The sequence below is a fragment of the Myotis lucifugus genome, unplaced genomic scaffold (genome assembly GCF_000147115.1).
Source record: "Myotis lucifugus unplaced genomic scaffold, Myoluc2.0 scaffold_412, whole genome shotgun sequence".
In the NCBI taxonomy this organism is placed as follows: Eukaryota; Metazoa; Chordata; class Mammalia; order Chiroptera; family Vespertilionidae; genus Myotis; species Myotis lucifugus.
Window position 1 is genome coordinate 661073 of NW_005871460.1, and position 21835 is coordinate 682907.

Sequence of the window (21835 nt, forward strand, 5' to 3'; positions counted from 1 at the left end):
TGGATGCATGGTTTTTTTCAATTGGAAGGGGTTACAGACTGTCAAATCCACTCAGCAGGACTCTGAGGTCCCAGACCCCTACGGGGAGTGGTGGGACGGCCTTGCAGCAGGTCGGAGAATGAGGGAGGCTTTTTCGCAAAGCTGCTCGCTGGCACTCAGGGACGCTGAGATGCGCAGGGAGTCGCGGAGAGCCGAGGAGTCTCGGAGATGCCATTGCCCTTTGCTCCACCCTGGTGTCTCCCACAGACCCCACCCTACTCAATTTACATCCCCGCCCAAGCCGTGCCAGTGGCACAAAGAGAAACTCTTGTGCTTTTGCAGCCCAACCCAAAAAAAGGCAGACTTCAATTCCTCACATACATAAGGGACACACTCAGGAAGCAGAATCAGAGAGCACTTCGTAAGCTTGAGAAATCTGTTTAAACTTCTCTCCCTTGATCTGAATTCTTATCAAGTTGGTACTTCAAGGTCAGCTTCCTATAAGCCTTTTTCAGTTCTTCCTGGGTGGCACTGGGTTTGACCCCCAAAACATCATAGTAAGTGGTTGCTTTCATCATATTTGACAGCCGGTGAGCAGGCCGAGGCAGGTGTGGAGGAGCTGGAAAGAGGGTGTTGCTGCGTGCAGCTGAGGCAGCAGCTGCTCCTCCACCTCACACCAAGTGTACTCGAAAGTTTCCTCAATAAAATATATTATTTTTGAAAAAGAATATCTATCAGAAAAAAAGTTGAGTTACTAACATAACTTGAATAAATCCACAAGTATATGAAAAATCAATTAAAGCAAAAAATACTTAAAAAATAAAGTTCTCTATGAAAATGGAATGTAAATCCACGGAAACTAGGAAAGCTTTGAAGAAAAGGGACAGGTTAAAATAGGTCATGAAGCAATTACACAGTAAAACATATAGTCAGCATTATGACTATAATGATGGTTTCAGTTTAATGCACATGTCAAGATTTATGAAACACTATACTTAACACATGTAACTTACTCATTACAGCTGTTAAAAATGGTTCAAGATAAAACAAATGTACGTTCATCTACTTTAGAAGAACAGGTTTCACAACTTTATATTCATTCCACATTCATATGCCCTCTGGGTGAGGGTCTCATGTCAGTAGAGAAAATATAACAAACAATGAAGAACTTTCACCCAAACCCACAAAAGCCACATCCTTGGACTATAGACAGCCTTTGCTTCCATCTTTGTTTTACTGCCTGAGCACCAATGGCTCTCTGATGGGAACATCTGAGAAGCTACAAGAGCCACAAAACATCTCAATTATAATCAATGACAATGAATGCTCCACAAAAGATAAACATGCCTGGGGTCCCTCCGATCTGTGTACACACAGCTCTTGTAGTCTTTTCCCCAAAATAATTCCTGGATGCACAGTTAGGCGAGGACCATTCCATCTAATGGGCTGCAGTCTTGTCCAACAATAATTAGGTCAGTGTTTCTGTAGTGAAAGGGTTTCCCCTGAATGCCATTGTCCTCAAACCAGTGACCATCACCTGTGAAATTGTAGGCATTAGGGCACATGGCCCTCTGCAAGACCTGGGCAAGACATACCCTTCACATGTATTGGCATTCCTTGCAAACAAGAAAAAAATTCATGCTCCCAGACATACTTGAGGTTGTCACAGCTACCCCCTCTTTGGAGTGATCTCCGTGTCACAAAGCATCCAGACATCACATGAGGATTAGAGAGTCCAGAGTATTTCCTAGGAAAATATAGGCAGCAGTGTAAATTTGCCAAAAACTGCTGAGTTAATTTCTGCACCATACTGTTGCCCCAAGGGCAAAAAGGTTTGAGACCCCATAAAAGTTGTTCACCTCATCATGCTTGGAGAGCTCCGATCTCCTTAAAGCTAACCCAAACAGTAAATAAAATATCCAATATTTTTTAAAAATATATTTTATTGATTTTTTTACAGAGAAGAAGGGAGAGGGATAGAGAGTTAGAAACATCGATGAGAGAGATCCACCAGCTGCCTCCTGCACGCCCCCTACTGGGGATGTGCCTGCAACCAAGGTACATGACCTTGACCAGAATCGAACCTGGGACCCTTGAGTCCGCAGGCTGACGCTCTATCCACTGAGCCAAACCGGTTCGGCTAAAATATCCAATATTAAAGAAGTCTTAGGAAAAAGCCTTCATTATTGTACAAACCAAAGAGACATGAGACTGGCAGTTCTTCCACTGATGACTCAGGCACTCAATAAATTCATCACTGGCATGCAGGGAAAGCATTCCCTCTGCAACATTATGTTTACTGGGGCCAACAGTAATGAGTTCTATGTGGCAACGCATGACAGGGAAAAAAGAAATAACTATGGGCTCAGGTATTCCTCATTTTCTTCAACAAAGAAAACAGACTTTGCTTCCCTGGGCCCATGACGATGGTGATTGACGCCATCTGTAGGGACCTTATAGGTGGTTCACGTGAAATACCTTCAACAGAAATATGCAGGGACACAGATCTGGCAGGACATCTCTGTATATTAGAACGTGCAACATAATTACATAGTGTTCCAACATAAAAACAAAGACAAAAACACTTATGGGAACTTTACATAATGTAGGTGATTAAATGTATCAGATAAAATTCAGAAAAATGAGGACTCACAAATTTTCTTGTACTACTGTTAAGTCCTACCTAAGATACTACATTTCCTACACATCTAAGAAATTTCTCACATTTGGACTCATATGTGCAGAGCGAATTTAGAAATTTGGCAGAGAGATACATCATATTAATTGCACTCATGTTTTTCTCCAGTGTGAACTCTCTGATGATATTGAAGACCACTGCTCCTTGTAAAAGATTTTCCACATTCACTGCATTTATAAGGCTTTTCTCCTGTATGAAGTCTCTGATGATAATGAAGGGCAGTGCTCTGGGTAAAAGATTTCCCACATTCACTACATTGATAAGGCTTTTCTCCAGTGTGAACACTCCGATGATATTGGAGACCATTGCAACTTGTAAAAGATTTTCCACATTCACTGCATTTATAAGGTTTTTCTCCCGTATGAACTCTCTGATGACGATGAAGGACGGTCTTAGTGGTAAAAGATTTTTGACATTCACTGCATTGATAAGGCTTTTCTCCAGTGTGAACTCTCTGATGATATTGGAGACCTTTTCTACTTTTAAATGATTTTCCACATTCACTGCATTTATAAGGCTTTTCTCCAGTATGAACTCTCTGATGATGATGAAGGTCGGTCTTAGCGAAAAAAGATTTCCCACATTCACTGCATTTATAAGGCTTTTCTCCAGTGTGAACACTCTGATGATATTGGAGAGAACTGCTACGTGTAAAAGATTTTCCACATTCACTGCATTTATGAGGCTTTTCCCCTGTATGAAGTCTGTGATGATAATAAAGAGTGGAGCTATGGGTAAAAGATTTCCCACATTCTCTGCATTTATAAGGCTTTTCTCCTGTATGAAGTCTGTGATGATAACGAAGTTCAGTGCTCTGAATAAAAGACTTCCCACATTCACTGCATTTGTAAGGCTTTTCTCCCGAATGAATTCTCTGATGTTGACAAAGTATGGTCTTAGAGGTAAAAGATTTTCCACATTCACTGCATTGATAAGGCTTTTCTCCAGTGTGTACTCTCTGATGATATTGGAGACCATTGCTCGTTTTAAAAGATTTCCCACATACAGTGCATTTATAAGGCGTTTCTCCTGTATGAACTCTCTGATGAAAACGAAGGTGAGTGCTCCGGGTAAAAGATTTCCCACATTCACTGCACTGAAAAGGCTTTTCACCTGTATGAACTACCTGATGATCACGAAGGACAGTGCTCTGCGTAAAAGTTTTTCCGTATTCACTGCATTTATAAAGCTTTTCTCCCGAATGAAGTCTCAGATGTCGATGAAGTTGGGTCTTAGCGGTAAAAGCTTTCTCACATTCACTGCATTGATAGGTCTTTTCTCCAGTGTGAACTCTCTGAGGATATTGGAGAGCATGGCTACTTGTAAAAGATTTCCCACATTCACAGCATTTATAATGCTTTTCTCCAGTGTGACTTCTCTGTTGAAAATGAAAACCAGAAAATTTGGTAAAATATTTACCACATTAAGAGCACACACAACAACCACTTCCAAGATGGACACCTTTTCGCTGAATAAACATGTGGGAGCAACTAATGTCTTTCTTACATTCTTTTCTGCTGAAATAATTTTTTCTCCTTTGAAACGCCACTGCACGCATCAAAATAGCATTTGGACTGTCCCTGGTCTGAGTATGAGTAGCCTTTAGGTGGAGATGTCCTGACCCAGTAAGGACAACCTGCCCAACATCCCTGCATGTGAAATGATTCTGGGACACATTGAACTTCCAGCTGTTTGCAAGTGACAGCCTTTCTACACCTCTAATGAAAGTCTTCTCTCTCACAAGCTGCTGGTGAAATTTTGCACACAAAGAAAATCTTTTTGCACATGCCCCACAGCTCAACAGTATCTGTCTGTGTTGTGTTCCCTGCAGCTGTATCACATGGAAAATGTTTCCCAGGACTAGCCCACAACTCTCACAGGGGTGGCTCTTCTGGGAAGACAAGGATAAATTTGGATTCCTTGCCTGTGACAATCTTCCAGAACCCTTTTGTTCAGTGAGGACCTCCACATTCTCTTCTCCACAGCAGCAACCTGAACAAAAGGAAATGTAGGTGAAGTGCATGTTGACCTGATAAAAACAGAATATCTTCAACACACATGTTTATCTGTCATGACTGGACACGATTCCCTACAATGATTTTCAAGACAAGTGAGTCAGACTCTCAGGAAATGGCTGTTATATATAACATGGCCCAAAAGGTCACTGGATGAGGAAAATCTCACTAAGGGAGGACAGAAGCATAGGCTGGCACAAAAAGAAGAGAGGTAGTGTCTGCTCGTTATTACTCCACAGATGGCTTCCTTTAGGACCTTTCATGCTGGTGATATGAGTCCGTGTAGAATAATTCCAATGTGTTCAAAACCATAAATGATCAATCATATTAGAGCACGTGATGTTCAGCGGCAATATAATAATACATGTGCACTCTAAGGCCTAAAGGCATGGAACAATATTGGAGTGCAATAAAGTGAGATGTGTGAAAGAGGTAGAGGTGCAAAGTTTAGAGAGGTTAAGGTTATCCATGGGCTGGGAATCCAAGTAGAATGATCAGTATTAAAACTGAAAAGTGTCAACATCAAGCAAGAAGAAGTAGAATTGGGTGAGGAGTGGGCAATGGTAAGAAAACACTGTTGAACAAAATGGGTTCCTAGTTATGAATGTAACAAAGCCCAGGTGTGAAAACTGCCCCGACAGCCCTTCGCCAAGGCAAGACTGCCTCTGGGTCTAGCCCAGAGGTCCTCAAACCATGGCCCGCGGGCCACATGCAAATACAAATATTGTATTTGTTCCCGTTTTGTTTTCTTACTTCAAAATAAGATATAGCAGTGTGCATAAGAATTTGTTCATAGTTTTTTTTAAACTATAGTCCGGCCCTTCAACAGTCTGAGGGACAGTGAACTGGCCCCCTATTTAAAAAGTTTGAGGACCCCTGGTCTAGCCTGTCATTGATAAAGTCATGTTTCTCCTGTGATGCACAAAGGATTCTGCCTCTTAAATCCCAGTTGAGCCATTGCATGGGATAAATGATGCAAATCTTAAAAGAAAAACTAAAATGAGGTATGGTCAGCACTGTGGTAGAACAACAAAGCACAAAGGAGATCACAGACAAAAGACCTATGAGAGTGACATCAGCAAGATGGCAAAATGAGAGAGAGAGACTCTTTCCCCATCCCAGAGTAAGTAGACAGCTATCCATGAAAAAAAATCCCACAGGAAATGGGAATAACAGTACCATGAAGACAAACAATAATACTGAATACCAAATAAGGACAACTGCATAGAAAGGAAGACAGGAAACTGGGTGAGGAAGGACATTTGAGAATACCTAAGGTCTAACACAAGGGTTAATAATAACTAACGAACTAAGTAAATAAATAAATACAGCAAGGGTCAGCCCTAGCTAGTTTACTCAGTGGATAGAGTGTAAGCCTGGGGACTGAAAGGTCCTAGGTTCCATTCCAGTCAAGGTCACAGGCCGAGTTTTTTGTGGGTTCAGTTCCAGTAAGGGAGCATGCAGGAGGCAGCTGACCAGTGATACTCTCTCATCATTAATGTGTCTCTCTGTCTGTCTCTCTTTCTCTGTCTCCCTTCCTCTGAGAAATCAATAAAAATGTATTAAAACAAAAGTGTTAGTCCTAGCTGGTTTAGCTCAGTGGATAGAGCATCAGCTTTTAGACGGAAGGGTCTCAGGTTCCATTGCGGGCAAGGGCACATGACCGGGTTGTAGGCTTCGTCCCCGCTGGGGGGCGTGCAGGAGGCAGCCAATCAATGATTCTCTCTCATCATTGATGTTTCTATCTATCACTCTCTCTCCCTTCTGAAATCAATAAAAATATATTTAAATAAATAAATAAAAATAACGGGTTAGCGTTACCACTATCAGCCACTGTGCTTCTATTCTCATTCATCCTAGTGGCCTGTTCTCTAAAAAACTGGAAATTTTTTATTTTAAACACCACAGATTGCCCTGGTCAGTGTGGCTCAGTTGGGTGGAGCATTCTCCAGTGTATCAAAGGGTGGAGGGTTCCATTCTCGGTTAGAGCACATATCAGAATGAGGCTTTCATATCCGGTTTACATGTGTGCAGAAGGCAGCCAGCCGATTGATTTTTCTCCCCCACCTCTATCTCTCTCTCTCTTTCTCCATTTCTCTTCCTCTCTATGTAAAAGGAATCTAATTATATAAACAGCTAGGGGCCCTGGCGGCCTAAATGATCGAACTGACAACCGAGGCAGCTGATTGATGTTTCTCTCTCATGGATGTTTCTAACTCTCTATCCCTCTCCCTTCCTCTCTGTAAAAATTCAATAAAAATATATTTCAAAAAAAAAAGAAGAGGAAGAAGAAGAAAAAGGAAAAGATAAAAATTATGAACAACAAATACATATCTATCAACAAGTGAATCTAAAAATCAAGTGAATAAAAAATCTGATGAACAGAGTAAGCTGGTGAATATAATAGAATCAGGGGCATAGAAAGGGAGTGGACTGACAATTCTCAGGGGAAAAGGGGAGTGAGGGGTGTGGGAAGAGACTGGACAAAAATCGTACACCTATGGATGAGGACAGTGGGGGTGAGGGGTAAGGGCAGAGGATGGGGTGGGAACCAGGTGGAGGGGAGCTATGGGGGTAAAAAAGAGGAACAACTGTAATAATCTGAACAATAAAGATTTATTTCTTAAAAAATTAATAAAATATATTTTAGAAAAACAATACATGAAAGATAAGACATTAATACCTATCACGATGAACCACAATGCATCATAAGAGATGTTGATGTTAGCACATGACATGATCCTCCATAGAGAAATTGGTCAAGATCCCACTATGACCTTCTGAAATTAATAAACAAATTCAGAATCCTGTCCAGGTGGCTCAGTTGGTGAGTGTGCGCTCCTGATGCACAAAGGTTGTGGATTTGATCCCCCATCAGGGCACATGTAGGGGACAACCAATGAATACATAGATGGGTAGAACAGCTGATCAGTGTTTCCCTCCTTTTCTGTCTCCCTTCCAGTCTCTCAAATCAATAAATAAATGCTACCGGTATGTCTCACTGATTGAGCATTGACTCATGAACTAGGAGGTCACAATTCAATTCTTTGTTAGGACACCTGCACTGGTTGCAAGCTCAATCATGATTGGGGGTCATGCAGGAGGCAGCTGATCAATGACTCTCTCTCATCACTGATCTTTCTATCTCTCTCTCCCCTTCCTCTAGGAAATAAAAAAAAAAAAAAAAATATATATATATATATATATATATATATATATATATATATATATATAATTTAAAGAATATAAAGCCCTAGCCAGTGTGGCTCACTGATGAGCGTGCTAGCTTGTGCACTGGAAGACAAGGGTTCAATTCCCAGTCAAAGGCAGGTACTGGGTTGCTGGTCCGATCCACACTCTCAGTGGGGCACATGTGGGAGGGAACCCATCGATTTCTGTCTCTCTCTCTCTGTATCCCACGCTCTCTTTAAAAAAACCAATCAATGAAAAAAATATTCTCACTATTCGGGTGAAGATAATAGAAGAATAAAGAATTAAATTCAGAAAGGTTACAGGATGCAACATAAACATATAAATACGAGTTCAATTTCTACATACTAACAATATATTCTTTGATAGAAAAATGATGAAGGAACCTGATTGGTTTGGCTCAATGAATAGAGCGTAGGCCTGCATACTTAATGGTCCCAGGTTTGATTCTGATCAAGGGCATGTATCTTGGTTGTGGGCACATCCCCAGTGGTAGGTGTGCGGGAGGCAGCTGATTAATGTTTCTCTCTCATCGATGTTTCTAACTCTCTATACCTCTCCCTTCCTCTCTGTAAAAAAATCAATAAAATATATTAAAAACAAAACAAAAAAAACAATAAAATTCGCAGGAATAAATTCAACCCAAATGTTAAACATCTGTACATTGAATACTATAAGACAGTGATGAAAGGAATGGAAGAAAACACAAATAACTTGAAAGACAACCTGTGTTCATGGATCTGGAAATGAAATATGGTGGAGACAGCTGTAGTACACAAAGCAATCTACAGATTAAATGCAATCCCAATAATTCCAATGGCATTTTACAAAAACATCAATAGAGAATCTTGCAATGGAATCAAAACCTCCATTAACAAAATCAATCTTGAGGGAGAACAAAGCTGGTGGCATCACACTTCCTGACTTCATTTTATTACAAAGAGAAAGCAAGCAAACAGTGTGTTGCTGGAGAAACACAGACACATACATCAACAGAACAGAACAAAAAACACATAGAAATAAGACCAGGCACATACTTTCAAGTATCATTGACAAAGCAGCAGCCACAGAAGGAAGGAAAGATAATTTCTTCAATGAATGGGGCTGGTAATAATCATGCCCATGTAAAACAACAAAAGTTGGACATTGCTGATAAAATTTAACTCAACCTGCAGGACAGAATAAAATGTCAGCGCTAAAACTTAAAATTCTTCAGGACAACCTAGAGAAAAAGTTTTGGAGGTTCCTTTTGGACAGGATTTCCTGAATGTGACACCAACCACCACACAAAATAGAAAAAATAAAGTCAACACTGCAACAAATAAAGAAAAATAGCCAAAACCGGTTTGGCTCAGTGGATAGAGCGTAGGCCTGCGGACTGAAGGGTCCCCAGTTAGATTCCGGTCAAGGGCATGTACCTGGGTTGCAGGCACATCCCCAGTAGGAGATGTGTAGGAGACGGTTGATCGATGTTTCTCTCTCATCGATTTTTCTGACTCTCTGTCTCTCTCCCTTCCTCTCTGTAAAAAAATCAATAAAATATATTTTTTAAAAAAAAGAAAAATAGTGCCTTCACTGCACGACAGCAATAAACAAAACGCAATGAAAGGCAATCAAGAGGACAGGAGAAAATACTTGCAAATCATATGAAGGAATCTCTTGGAGATATTGTGGATTCAGCTCTGATTAGCACAATAAAGCTAATATTGCGATATAGACAGACATTTACACAAATAGTTGGAGTCCCCTGGGAATAATGAAGGGATGTTAACACTATACTGCTGGCTAAGAACAATGCAATGACTCTGCATCAAAAGCAAAGTCTATATAACTTCATTAACAATATTTAATTGCTAAGTACTAGTAACAAGCACCTGAGCTTGCTAGAAACATGGTGGCACTAGACCTGATGAATGCAGGGTTTCCAAAAACATGGACTTTGGAGAAAAAAAATTATGTGTTCCTGTATGTAATAAGCAATTAATATATAAAATATACAAGGTATTTCAAAGATTCTTTAACTAAAAAAACTTAGTTAATAAACTGGATAAGGATGTAGAGACAATTTTTCAAATAATATTTATGCATGACAAATAGGAATACAGAAAATGCTTTGTTTTTTATTTTTTCTTCAGAAAATGTTTTCTTCACTAATTAAGGTGGAATTCCTTAGATGTCTACAACACTACCAACTACAAGTCCTTCCCTGTGAATTTAGTGCAGCGGGGAGTATTGGGACTTCAGGAATAGAAGGGAGCAGTGGAATCAGATCAACCCTCCCCAGGACAGCAACTACCCGGGAAACTGGAAAATCCAGCAGTTCCACAGTCTACATGGGAGGACAGAGCACACCTGGGGGTTGGGGCCTGGGAAACCTCAAAGCGGAGTCCAGGTCTCTGGTGAGAGTGAGGGTCTTACCCAGGGAGGATAGAAGTTCAAAGTTCTCCAGCATCACATTCAGGTACAGCTGTCTCTGACCCTCATCAAGGAGGCTCCATTCCTCCCTGGAGAAGTACAGGGCAATGTCCTCAAAGGTCACGCCAACCTGTCAAAATCGAGACAACTGAAACCAGACCTGCCTTTCTGAGAACCAGAAATGCTACTCCTTACACATCTTGTCCACCCTCAACGTCTTCCAGGGCACCGGGTTAGTGTGGACACCAGGCCCTAATGCCAGTGCAGGCTGCTCTCTCATCACAGTCCCATTACTCACTGTGATGGCCCTCAGCAGAGCAGCTGGGTTGGGAGGGAAGGATTGGGGGAGGGGAGGGGAGAGAGCAATGCCATTTAAGGTCTGGGCGATGCCTGCTGGGCCCCAGCCTTCCTGCCAAGCAAACCACTGCAGTCTCCTAGATACTGAATCCAACACAAAGCCAATCATGGGTTTATGCTTCACCGTTAAATCCCCACACCAGGTCCCGGGACCACCAGCTCACACTTCCTCCAGATGTGCACACCACTGGGTAATGTTTAGCCCCTTCCCATCTTCAGACCCCAGGTTCACTCCCTCAGCTCTGCCCGCTTCCTGCTCCAATGCCACTGGGTGTCGCTGGACTCACCCATGAACTTGGCATATGGTGTGTAGAGAGCTTGTCCTCCAGCCGGATCCAGGACCACCCCAGGCCCCTGATGGACCCCACACCCGGGAAAGCCCCGAATGAGTCTGTGCCGTCCTCCCTGCAGCCTCTGATCTTTCCGTCAATACTCACAGCCACATCCTCAGGGACCTTCAGATGCAAGTCACCCCGTCCTCTCTGCCCTGCACTTGCTGTGTCCTCAGAAGCCACAACACTCCTCTCCCCTCCACCTTCCTCAGGGTCCTCTTAGCGGACTGAACTGCAGGACCGGACAGGCGCCTGCACCCGGGCTGTGCTTTTCGGTGTAAGAGGCGGTGAGGGCCTGGGGGACACAAACTCACCTCAGCCCAGCTCCTCAGCACGGGCGCTGCCATTGCACTCGGTAGTCGGAGCGGAGCGAGAGCAGAAGCGCTGCAGGAATGGCGGTCCCTGTCCCGGCCCTGAGCGGGTCTGGTGGCGACTCCGAGCTTCAATCCCATGTGTGCGCTGTGAGCACCACTGGAGCTCCCACCATGGGCTGGGATGCGGGGAGCACACTCTCCAGCCTTCTCCACGGGACTCTGCGAACAGGTACTGCCAACAACTTAAGACAAAATGGAGAAAAGACTACTGGTCCTGCACACCAGAACTTGAAAAAGGGAAACGACCTTTCTGAGCTTCCATTGGCTCAGCCTGGTGGCAATCCACGCGCGGCCTTCTGGGTAATGTAGTTCCCCGGCTCCACCGCCAGGATCCTGTATTTCCTTACCTGATTCCAGAACTGGTTTTGAGGGCAATTAGCCCACGAAAACACCAAGTATACTCAGGACCCTCCATTGCCTTCAGGGGAGGTGATTTCAAGGATAACTTTGTTTCTGGGGCACCCGCTTGGCTTCCTTTAGCTGCTGGTTTTGCATATCTTTCTTCAGGACCAGCTCTCTTCTGAATGGCAGGCATTGTGTCTTCTTTCAGGCCATTAGGCATCTGTCTCCTTCAGGCTAAATGTAGCTTGCAGAGGTTGCTCAAGTGTCTAACTCATCTAACCTGCCTCCACTGAAGGAAGTTAATGTCTCAAAACAGACATCACTATTTAAGAGCATCTGCTTCTGGGGCCATTCGAAGTGTCAGCTCTGCCTGGGCTGCAATGTGGATAAGATGGCCAAGAGACATGTGAGAAAATGGTGAAAGACACTGATCATCAATTGAAAGGGCAAAGCAGAAACATACTCTCCTCCCTCTCCTCTATCTTGCCTTGTAGGGCTGGGCCCTCAGCCCAAGCCCCCTCCTTTTCTGAGTGACCACAAGAATGCCAGTATTGTTCTAACTCCCCCAACCACCACCAGAGTGGACCAATGAAGCTCCAGGAATGCAGCTAAGGTCCTGATAAGGCTATAGTGGGGAACAGCCCAAGGCTCAGAATGTGCTGGTCACTTCCTGACCTTTGTGCTGTAAGACCCTGTTGAAAAACCCTGACCTAAATGGCCAATCTCTGTAACCCACGTCACCCCCTAAGCCCACCTAAATAATTAGCCCTAAGTAACCTTTGTTCTCCTGTGACAAGCTCTCTCGCCTTACCGCTGCGTCGGACAGAGGCTGGGAGCCAAACCTAGGTTTGATTAATAAAAGACTCCTTGCTTTTGCATCGGAAGAGGCTCCCTGGTGGTGGATTATTGGGGACCCCGAACTCTGGGCATAACACAATGAGATGCAAATTAAAGCAACAATTATATACCACCTCACAACTGTCAGTATGGCTACCAGTAACAAAGGACAAGTGCTGGTGAGGATATGGAAAAAAGGGAACCCTAGTACAATGCTGGTAGGAATGCAGACTGGTGCAGACATTATGGAAAACATAGGGAGTTTCCTCAAAAAATTAAATATGAGCCAAAGCTGGTTTGGCTCAGTGGATAGAGCATCAGCCTGGGGACTGAAAGGTCCCGGGTTCGATTCTGGTCAAGGGCATGTACCTGGGTTGCGGGCACATCCCTGGTGGGAGATGTGCAGGAGGCAGCTGAGCGATGTTTCTCTCTCATCGATGTTCTGACTCCCTTCCTCTCTGTAAAAAAATCAATAAAATATATTTTTTAAAAAAATTAAATATGGAACTGCCATTTGACCCTGTGATCACACTTCTAAGAATATATCCTAAGAAACCTGAAATAACAATCAGAAAGAATGTATGCAGCACAATTTACAATAGTTAAGATTTAAAAACAGCCCAAATGCCCATCAGTAGATGAGTGGATAGAAAAGCTGTGGTACATTTATACCATGGAATGCTACGCAGCGGTAAAAAGGAAGTATCTCTTAACCGTTCACACAGCATGGAGGGACCTGGAGAGCATCATGCTAAGTGAAATAAGTCAGTCAGAGAAAGAAAAGCATCTCTTGATCTCACTCATAGATGAAACCTAATTAACAAAATTAACTGAAGAATGGAGTGGATCCAGAGACATGGAAGCATGTAAGAGAGTGCAGAATCTCAGATGGAACTCGAGGGAGGGTAAAAAAAGAGAGAGAGAGAGAGAGAGAGAGAGAGAGAGAGAGAGAGAGAATAAGGATTAAAGAAACACACACACTCACACACACACATACCAAACAAAGCCACATGAGCCTTGAGCATTTTCTTCAGTTCTCTGGCAGCCACAAGAAAGCTCTAGCTTGCTGTGTTCTGGGTTGGCTCTAAATTTGTGTTTGTAAATCTGTCTTCAGTCAATGCTGACACCCTGGAAATGCTGACACCCCTCCATGTAACTTGCACCTGATTCACATGAGTCAATTGCTTTTGGTGTTGTTGTAAGGAATGTCCAAACCTGTGGGGAATTTTTCTAAGTTTCTTTGACCCAAGTTGGCAATATTTGCCAGGAAGCAAAATAACCACAGATTGAGTAATGGTAAGAGGAACGGCAGATTTGCACCCTTTTCATACATGAGACTCAAAGAAGACATATTGGGGTTACATGAAATTCACTGGTAAAAAATTAGAGTGGGGAGAACTGAGGAAGGAAATTTCTGGGATTGAATAAAAAGTTAAAAAAAAAGACAAACTTCTTTTTAAAATATTCTCCAAGCTGTAACTGGTTTGGCTCAGTGGATAGAGCATCGGCCTGCTGACTGAAAGGTCCCAGGTTCAATTCTGGTCAAGGGCATGGACCTTGGTTGCAGGCACATCCCCAGTAGGAGGTGTGTAGGAGACAGCTGATCAATGTTTCTAACTCTCTATCCCTCTCCCTTTCTCTATGTAAAAAAATCAATACAATGTACTTTTCTTATTTTTCTTTTAAATATATTTCATTGATATTTTACAGAGCGGAAGGGAGAGGGGTAGAAAGTTAGAAACATCGATGAGAGAGAAGCATCAATCAGCTGCTTCTTGCACATCCGCTACTGGGGATGTGCCCGAAATCATGGTACATGCCCTTGACAAGATCAAACCTGGGACTCTTGAATCCGGAGGTTTACGCTCTATCCACTGAGTCAAACCGGTTAGGGCCAATATACTTTTCTTAAAAAAATGTTCTCCAATACTTAAGAGTTAATATTTAACACAACAACAATAATAATTCTAGCTCTGAGGTCTTCTGTGTTTGGAGATTGTTCCTTTAGGAGTCTGTAAAAAAGAAAATTTTCCTGAAAATCCAAAGGTATGTTATCCTAGATGCAAAAAGGCAATAGACAGGCTTAATAAGGTAAAGACTGACCTTTGCAAAGAAACAAAAAAAGGAGCCTAGGACATAACTATCCCAGTGACTTGCTTTTACTTAGAAAGTTTTAATTTCAAACCATCGTAGGAGGTTACTTTCGTCCTCCGAGTTTGTAGGATTCACCATGCCATGCCTGGCTACCTGAGCTCAGATCTTCTATTTCCTTATATTATTCAAATACAAAAAAATGTTTATTTTTTAAAGTAAAAATGCACAAAATGAGTGATATGCCAACATCCATCTTTGTTGTTCCACTGTCCTATTGTTAAAGACAATTGCCAAAACTCACAGCACATTAGGCAGAACATATGGTAAGATGTTTTAACAAAGATACAGACTCAGCAAATACACTTCTGAGAAAAGGCTCACCGTAAATTCCTAGAAAAAGTACAATCAAACAGTGAGGTAGCATGAGAAACTTACAAAATAAAACGTTTAAATAAATAATGATTGACCAAACAAAATATTCTCTAGGATGTGATGAATGTGAATCCCTCACACACCACTGGAAAAATGCAAAAAAGTACAATCAGTTAAGGTTTATTTTATTTATGTTTTAAAAACAATCTTTATTACTTATTAGCATACCATTGAGCTCAGCTATTGGTTGAATCACTCCATTCTTAGTGAGACATGCTCATAGACAATGATGGTTTTTGTTTTTAAACATATTTTCTGAGCACATAGGTCTCCTGTGGCCAGAGGGTGAGGACCTGTGTGTGCTCACATCTCTGTTCCCAGCACGAAAGGAGACAGCAGCCAACAGCGCCCTCTACCCCTGTGTGTGTGTCAGTGAGCATCACCAGGTGGATCCTTCCCAGCATCTGAGACCCATCAGGAACTGGTAAATAAACCCCCTGTGTGCTTGCAACTAAAAAAACCAACAAACATATTTTCTTATTGATTTCGAAGAGGGAGAGGGAGAGAGAATCACTGATTGCACCTCCTGCACGCCCACTACTTGGGATTCAGCCCCAAACCCAGACATGTGCCCTTGGCCAGAATCCAATCAGGGACCCATTAGTTCACAGACTGACCCTCAATCCACTGTTCCAAACCGGCTAGGGATAGGTTTATTTTTTATTTTTAAAGAATAGTTTATTAATTTTTAGAGAGAGAAGGGAGAGAGAGAAACATTGATGGAAAAATGCCATATTGGCCAGTGACCTCCTGCACACCCACTTCTGATGATCTAGCCCACAACTTGGCACATATCCCTACCGGTAATCAAATCTACAACCCTGTGCTGCACGAGATGATGGCCAAGCACTGACCCACACCGGTCCCGGTGGTATATTCCATTTAGATCACAATTTGCTAATGTCGGTAAATTTAAACATTCATCTATCAAAAATCCAGACTATGCACTGAAATTTTGACAAAGGTAAATAACATTTATATACATACAAGAAATTATACAGAAATGTGTGTACCAGCTTTATTAGAAATAACCAAATACTTATTAAAATGGACAAACTGATGGTGATATATCAATGATAAGAATATCTATCAGAAAAAAAAGATGAATTATTAAACTTTAATAAACCTCCAAGTGTTTATGAAACATAAACTAAAGCAGAAAAATACTTAGAAAAATAAAGTTCTCTATGAAAATGGAATGTAAATCTAGGAAAGCTGTGAAGAACAGGGACAGATTAAAAGAAGTCATGAAGCAATTATGCAGAGACAGATATGGTCAGTTTCAGTTTCAGTGTCATGCACATGTCAAGATTCATGAAACACTATACTTAACACATGTAATTTACTCATTATAGCTGATAAAAATGGTTCAATTGTATTCTGGAAGAACAGGTTTGGCAACTCCATAGTCAATCCCTTACTTATGCCCTCTGGGTGAGAGTCTCATCTCAGTGACAGAAAATGTAATAAACAATGAAGAACTTTCATCCAAACCCACGAAAGACACATTCCTGAACTAAAGGCAGCCTTTGTCTCCATCTTTCTTTTTCTTTTTATGGTACTGTATTTTTGTTTAAATTTTTTTTCCAATCTGTAATTTCTCGATCTTTCTTTTGATGCCAGCACACCAATGGCTCTGATGGGAACTTCTGAGATACTACAGGAGTCACAAACCATCTTGATTATAATCAATGACAATGACTGCTCCACAGAAGATAAACATGCCTGGAGTCCCTCAGATGTGTGTACACACAGCTCTTGTAGTCTTTTCCTCAAAATAATTCCTGGGAGAGAAACCAAGATGGCGGCATAGGTAAACACCGGAGACTGCTGCCTTGCACAACCACTTCAAAAATACAACTAAAAGACGGAACAGACATCATCCAGAACCACAGGAAGGCTGGCTGAGTGGAAATTCTACAACTAGAAGGAAAGAGAAAAGCATACCGAGACTCAGAGGAGCTGCAGTGCGGAAGTAAAATACAAAGGTGCAGAGGTGCATGTGGAGCGGGCTGGCGGCTGAGGGCGAGGTTGTCTGTTTCAATCGGGAGGAAGTCTCAGGCTCTGAGCTCATTCCGGGCGAGTCTCTGGGGACCTAGACTCAAACAGGAGAAGCGGGACTATCTGGCATCGGTTGGAACTCGAGGGCAGCTTTCTCTCCGAGGTACTTGCAGTGGTTGCTGGGACACTGAGAGGCAGCAAAGCTATCATTCAGAATTGAAGGTCAGATAAAGAGCTTCAGAGATAAGGAAAAGCTAAAGGAGTTCATCACCACCAAACCAGTATTATATGAAATGCTGAAAGGTATCCTTTAAGAAGAGGAAGAAGAAGAAAAAGGTAAAGATACAAATTATGAACAACAAATAGGCATCTATCAACAAGTGAATCTGAAAATCAAGTGAATAATCTGATGAACAGAATGAACTGGTGATTATAATAGAATCAGGAACATAGAAAGAGAATGGACTGACTATTCTTGGGGGGGAAAGGGGAATGGGAGATGTGGGAAGAGACTGGACAAAAATCGTGCACCTATGGATGAGGACAGTGGGTGGGCAGTGAGCACGGAGGGAGGGGTGAGAACTGGGAGGAGGGGAGTTATGGGTGGAAAAAGAGGAACAAATGTAATAATCCAAACAATAAAGATTTAATTTAATAAAATAAATAAATAAAACAAGGAAGAAAGAAAAATAATAATTCCCGGATGCAAAGTTAGATGAGGACCATTCCATCTAAACGGGTGCAGTCTTGTCCAACAACAATTAAGTCAGTGTTTCTATAGTGAAAGGGTTTCCCCTGAACGCCATTGTCCTCAAATCAGTGACCATCACCCATGATATTGTAGGCATTAGGGCACATGGCCCTCTGCAGGACCCAGACAAGATATTTACTTCACAAGTATTGGCATTGCTTGCAAAAAAAAAAAAAAAGAAAAATTCATGCTCCCAGATATACTTTAGGTTGTCACAGCTACCCCATCTTTGGAGTGATCTCTATGTCTCAAAGCATCCAACTTCACATGAGAACTAGAGTTAAATGCACTCATAATGGCTTTCTCCATTGTGAACTCTTTGATGATATTGGAGACCACTTTTACCTTTATAACATTTCCCACATTCAGTGCATTTATAAGGCTTTTTTCCTCTATGAACTCTCTTATATTGATGAAGGATGTTCTTAGCTGTTAGATTTCCCACATTCACTGCATTTATTAAGTTTTTCTCCCATATGAACTCTGATGTTGACAACAGTTGGTCTTAGAGGGAAAAGATTTCCCATATTCACTGCATTTATAAGGCTTTTCCCTTGTGACTTCTCTTATGATATCGGAGACCACTGCTACCTTTATAAGATTTTCCACATTCACTGCATTTATAAGGCTTTTCTCCCGTATGAACTCTCTGATGTTGATCAAGGATGGTTTTAGCGATAAAAGATTTTCCACATTCACTGCATTTATAAGGCTTTTCTCCTGTATGAAATCTCCGATGAAAACGAAGGGCATCGCTCCGGAGAAAAGATTTTCCACATTCACTGCATTTATAAGGCTTTTCTCCAGTGTGAATACGCTGATGAGAGTGAAGGGCACTACTAGTGGTAAAAGATTTTCCACATTCACTGCATTTATAAGGCTTTTCTCCAGTGTGAATACGCTGATGACAATGAAAGACACTACTAGTGGTAAAAGATTTTCCACATTCACTGCATTTATAAGGCTTTTCTCCAGTGTGAATACGCTTATGACAATGAAGGGAACTACTAGTGGTAAAAGATTTTCCACATTCACTGCATTTATATGACTTTTCTCCACTGTGAATACACTGATGACAATGAAGGTCACTAGTAGTGGTAAAAGATTTTCCACATTCACTGCATTTATAAGGCCTTTCTCCACGGTGAATACGCTGATGTTGATGAACGTCAGCCCTAGTGATAAAAGATTTTCCACATTCACTGCATTGATAAGGCTTTTCTCCAGTGTGAACTCTGTGATGATGATTAAGGATGCTCTTAGCAGTAAAAGAATTCCCACATTCAATACATTTATAAGGCTTTTCTGCCGTATGAAATCTCTGATGTTGCAGAAGGATGTTCTTAGCGGTAAAAGATTTCTCACATTCACTGCATTGATAAGGCTTTTCTCCTGTACAAAGTGTCTGATCATTACAAAGGGCAGAGCTCTGGGTAAAAGATTTCCCACATTCACTGGAGTGATAAGGCCATTCTCCAGTATGACCTCTCTGTTGATAATGAAAGCTAGAAAATTTAGTAAAATATTTTCCACATTCAGAGGACATAAAACATCGACTTCCAAGATGAACACCTTCTCCATGAATAAATGACGGGGTGTAACTAATGTCTCTCTCATAATCTTTTCTACTGTAATAATTATTTCTCCTTTGAAATGTCACGCCACACGTCAAAATGGGATCTGGACTGTCCCTGGTCTGAGTAGCCTTTAGGTGGAGATTTCCTGACCCAGTAAGTACACTAAGCCCAACCTCCCTGCATGTGAAACGATTCTGGCACACACTGAAATTGCAGCTGTTTGCAAGTGACATCCTGTCCACACCTCTAGTGAAAGTCTTCTCTCTCACATGTTCCTGGTGAAATTTTGCACGGAAATAAAACCATTTTGCACACGCCCCACACCTCAACAGTATCTGTCTGTGTTGTGTTCCCTGCATTTCCATCATGAGGAAAATGTTTCCCAAGACTAGCCCACAACTCTCACAGGGGTGGCTCTTCTGGGAAGACAAGGCTAACTTGGGATTCCGTGCCTGTGACAATCTTACAGAAACCTTTTGTTCTGTCAGGGCCTCCACATTCTCTGCTCCACAGCAGCAACCTGAACAAAAGGAAACGTAGGTGAAGTGCATGTTGACCTGATCAAAACAGAATATCTTCACCACAATAGTTTATGGCACAACTGGACATGATTCCCAACAATGATTTTCAAGAAAAGTGAGTCAGACTCTCAGGAAATGGCTGTTATATATATAACATGGCCCAAAAGGTCACTGGATGAGGAAAATCTCACCAAGGGAGGACAGAAGCATAGGCTGGCACAAAAAGAAGAGGCAGGGTCTGCTCGTTATTATTCCACAAATGGCTTCCTTAGGACCTTTCATGCTGGCCATGTGAGTCTGTGTAGAATAATTCCAATGTGTTCAAACCCATAAACCATCAATCATATTATACACGTGATATTCAGGATCAATATAATACGTGTGCACTCTAAGGCCTGCAGGCACGGAACAATATTGGAGTGCAGTAAAGCGAGATGTGTAAAACAGGTAGAAGTGCAAAGTTAAAAGAAGTTAAGGTTATCCCAGAATAAAAAAAAATAGAAAAAGAAAAAAAGGAGAGGCTGGGAGCTTCAGTTGCCCGCCAGCCTGAAAACGGCCCTCAGCCCTTCACTCAGACTGGCCAGGCACCCCAGTGGGAACCCCGACCCTGAAGGGGGTGTGGCCAGCTGCAAACAGCCATCAGCCCCCCATCCAGCTGGCCAGGCATCCCAGTGGGACCCCTACCCTAATCCGGGACACCCTTCAGGGAAAACGAGCCAGCCCCCACCCGTGCACCAGGCTCTATCCTATATAGTAAAAGGATAATATGCAAACTGACCCTAACAGCAGAAAGACTGGGAATGACTGGTCACTATGACACACACTGACCTGCAGGGGGCAGGCGCTCAATGCAGGAGCTGCCCTCTGGTGGTCAGTGAGCTCTCACATGGGGAGCTCTGTGCAGCCACAAGCCAGGCTGATGGCTGCCAGTACAGCGGTGGTGGTGGGAGCCTCTCCTGCCTCCTCAGCAGCACTAAGGATGTCTGACTCCTCTCTCCGCTGGCAAGTGGACATCCCCCGAGGGTTGCCGGACTGCCAGAGGGATGTCTGATTGCCATCTTAGGCCCAATCCCGGGGAGCAGGCCTAAGCCAGTAAGTGGTCATCTCCCGAGGGGTCCCAAAATGCAAGAGGGCACAGGCCAGGCTGAGAGACACACACACCCGCGCGCACCCCCCCCCCCGCCCCAGTGCACAAATTTATGTGCGCCGGGCTACTAGTCCAATCAATAAAATCCCATAGGAAATGGGAATAAAAGTACCATGAAGACAAACAGTAATACTGAATACCAAATAAAGATAACTGCATAACAGGATGGAATATTATGCAGCCTTTTAAAATGGTGTAGAAAAGCGAATGATTACAGGAAAAGATTCACAATATCTTGCAAAAATAAAATGTATGCAGGAAAAAAGGCTAATACTTAGAAAAACAATTATTTTAAAATAAGAGTAATACATGTTTATTGTAAAAATTTTGGAAAAGTAGAAAATATAAAAAAGTAAAGAGATTTTTTCAGCTCAACTATATTCATGCATTTTAGTGTATTTCCCTTTATCTTCCCTTAACAGATAAACATTTATGATTTTTCAAAATTTGAGATCATGTTATAAATGCAATGTTAGACCCTGTGTTTTTCACTTAAGAATATACAATAAACATTTTTCTATTATTTTTTTCTGAAAACATTATTAGTGGCAATATAATATTCCATCATATGCATGTACTATTATTTATTTACTCATTCCATATTGTTGGGCATTTAAGTTGCCTCTGGTTTTTTACTATTTAAATTCTGCTGCATGCAAACAGATATGTATTTCAGAGGGAAGGGGAGAGGAGGGTGGGAAGAGATTAACCAAAGAACTTATATGCATATATGCATCACCTGTGGACACAGAC

General features: G+C 42.1%; 1 protein-coding gene and 1 pseudogene across 2 annotated transcripts in view; both read right to left on the minus strand.

Annotated features, from left to right (window-relative positions):
* Window positions 1-21835, minus strand: part of LOC106694406 (zinc finger protein 883-like) — a 120899-nt gene that overhangs the window by 60224 nt on the left and 38840 nt on the right. The window contains exon 2 of one of the 2 annotated variants that reach the window (XM_023743775.1): window positions 18193-19934. The exons of the other annotated variant lie outside the window; for it this stretch is intronic. Coding sequence (XP_023599543.1) covers window positions 18376-19934 — 1559 coding nt within the window. The 3' untranslated portion in view covers window positions 18193-18375. Of the gene's footprint in view, window positions 1-18192; window positions 19935-21835 lie in introns of those variants that run through there. 2 annotated transcript variants of the gene reach the window in all.
* On the minus strand, window positions 2141-11583 carry LOC111823173 (annotated as a pseudogene).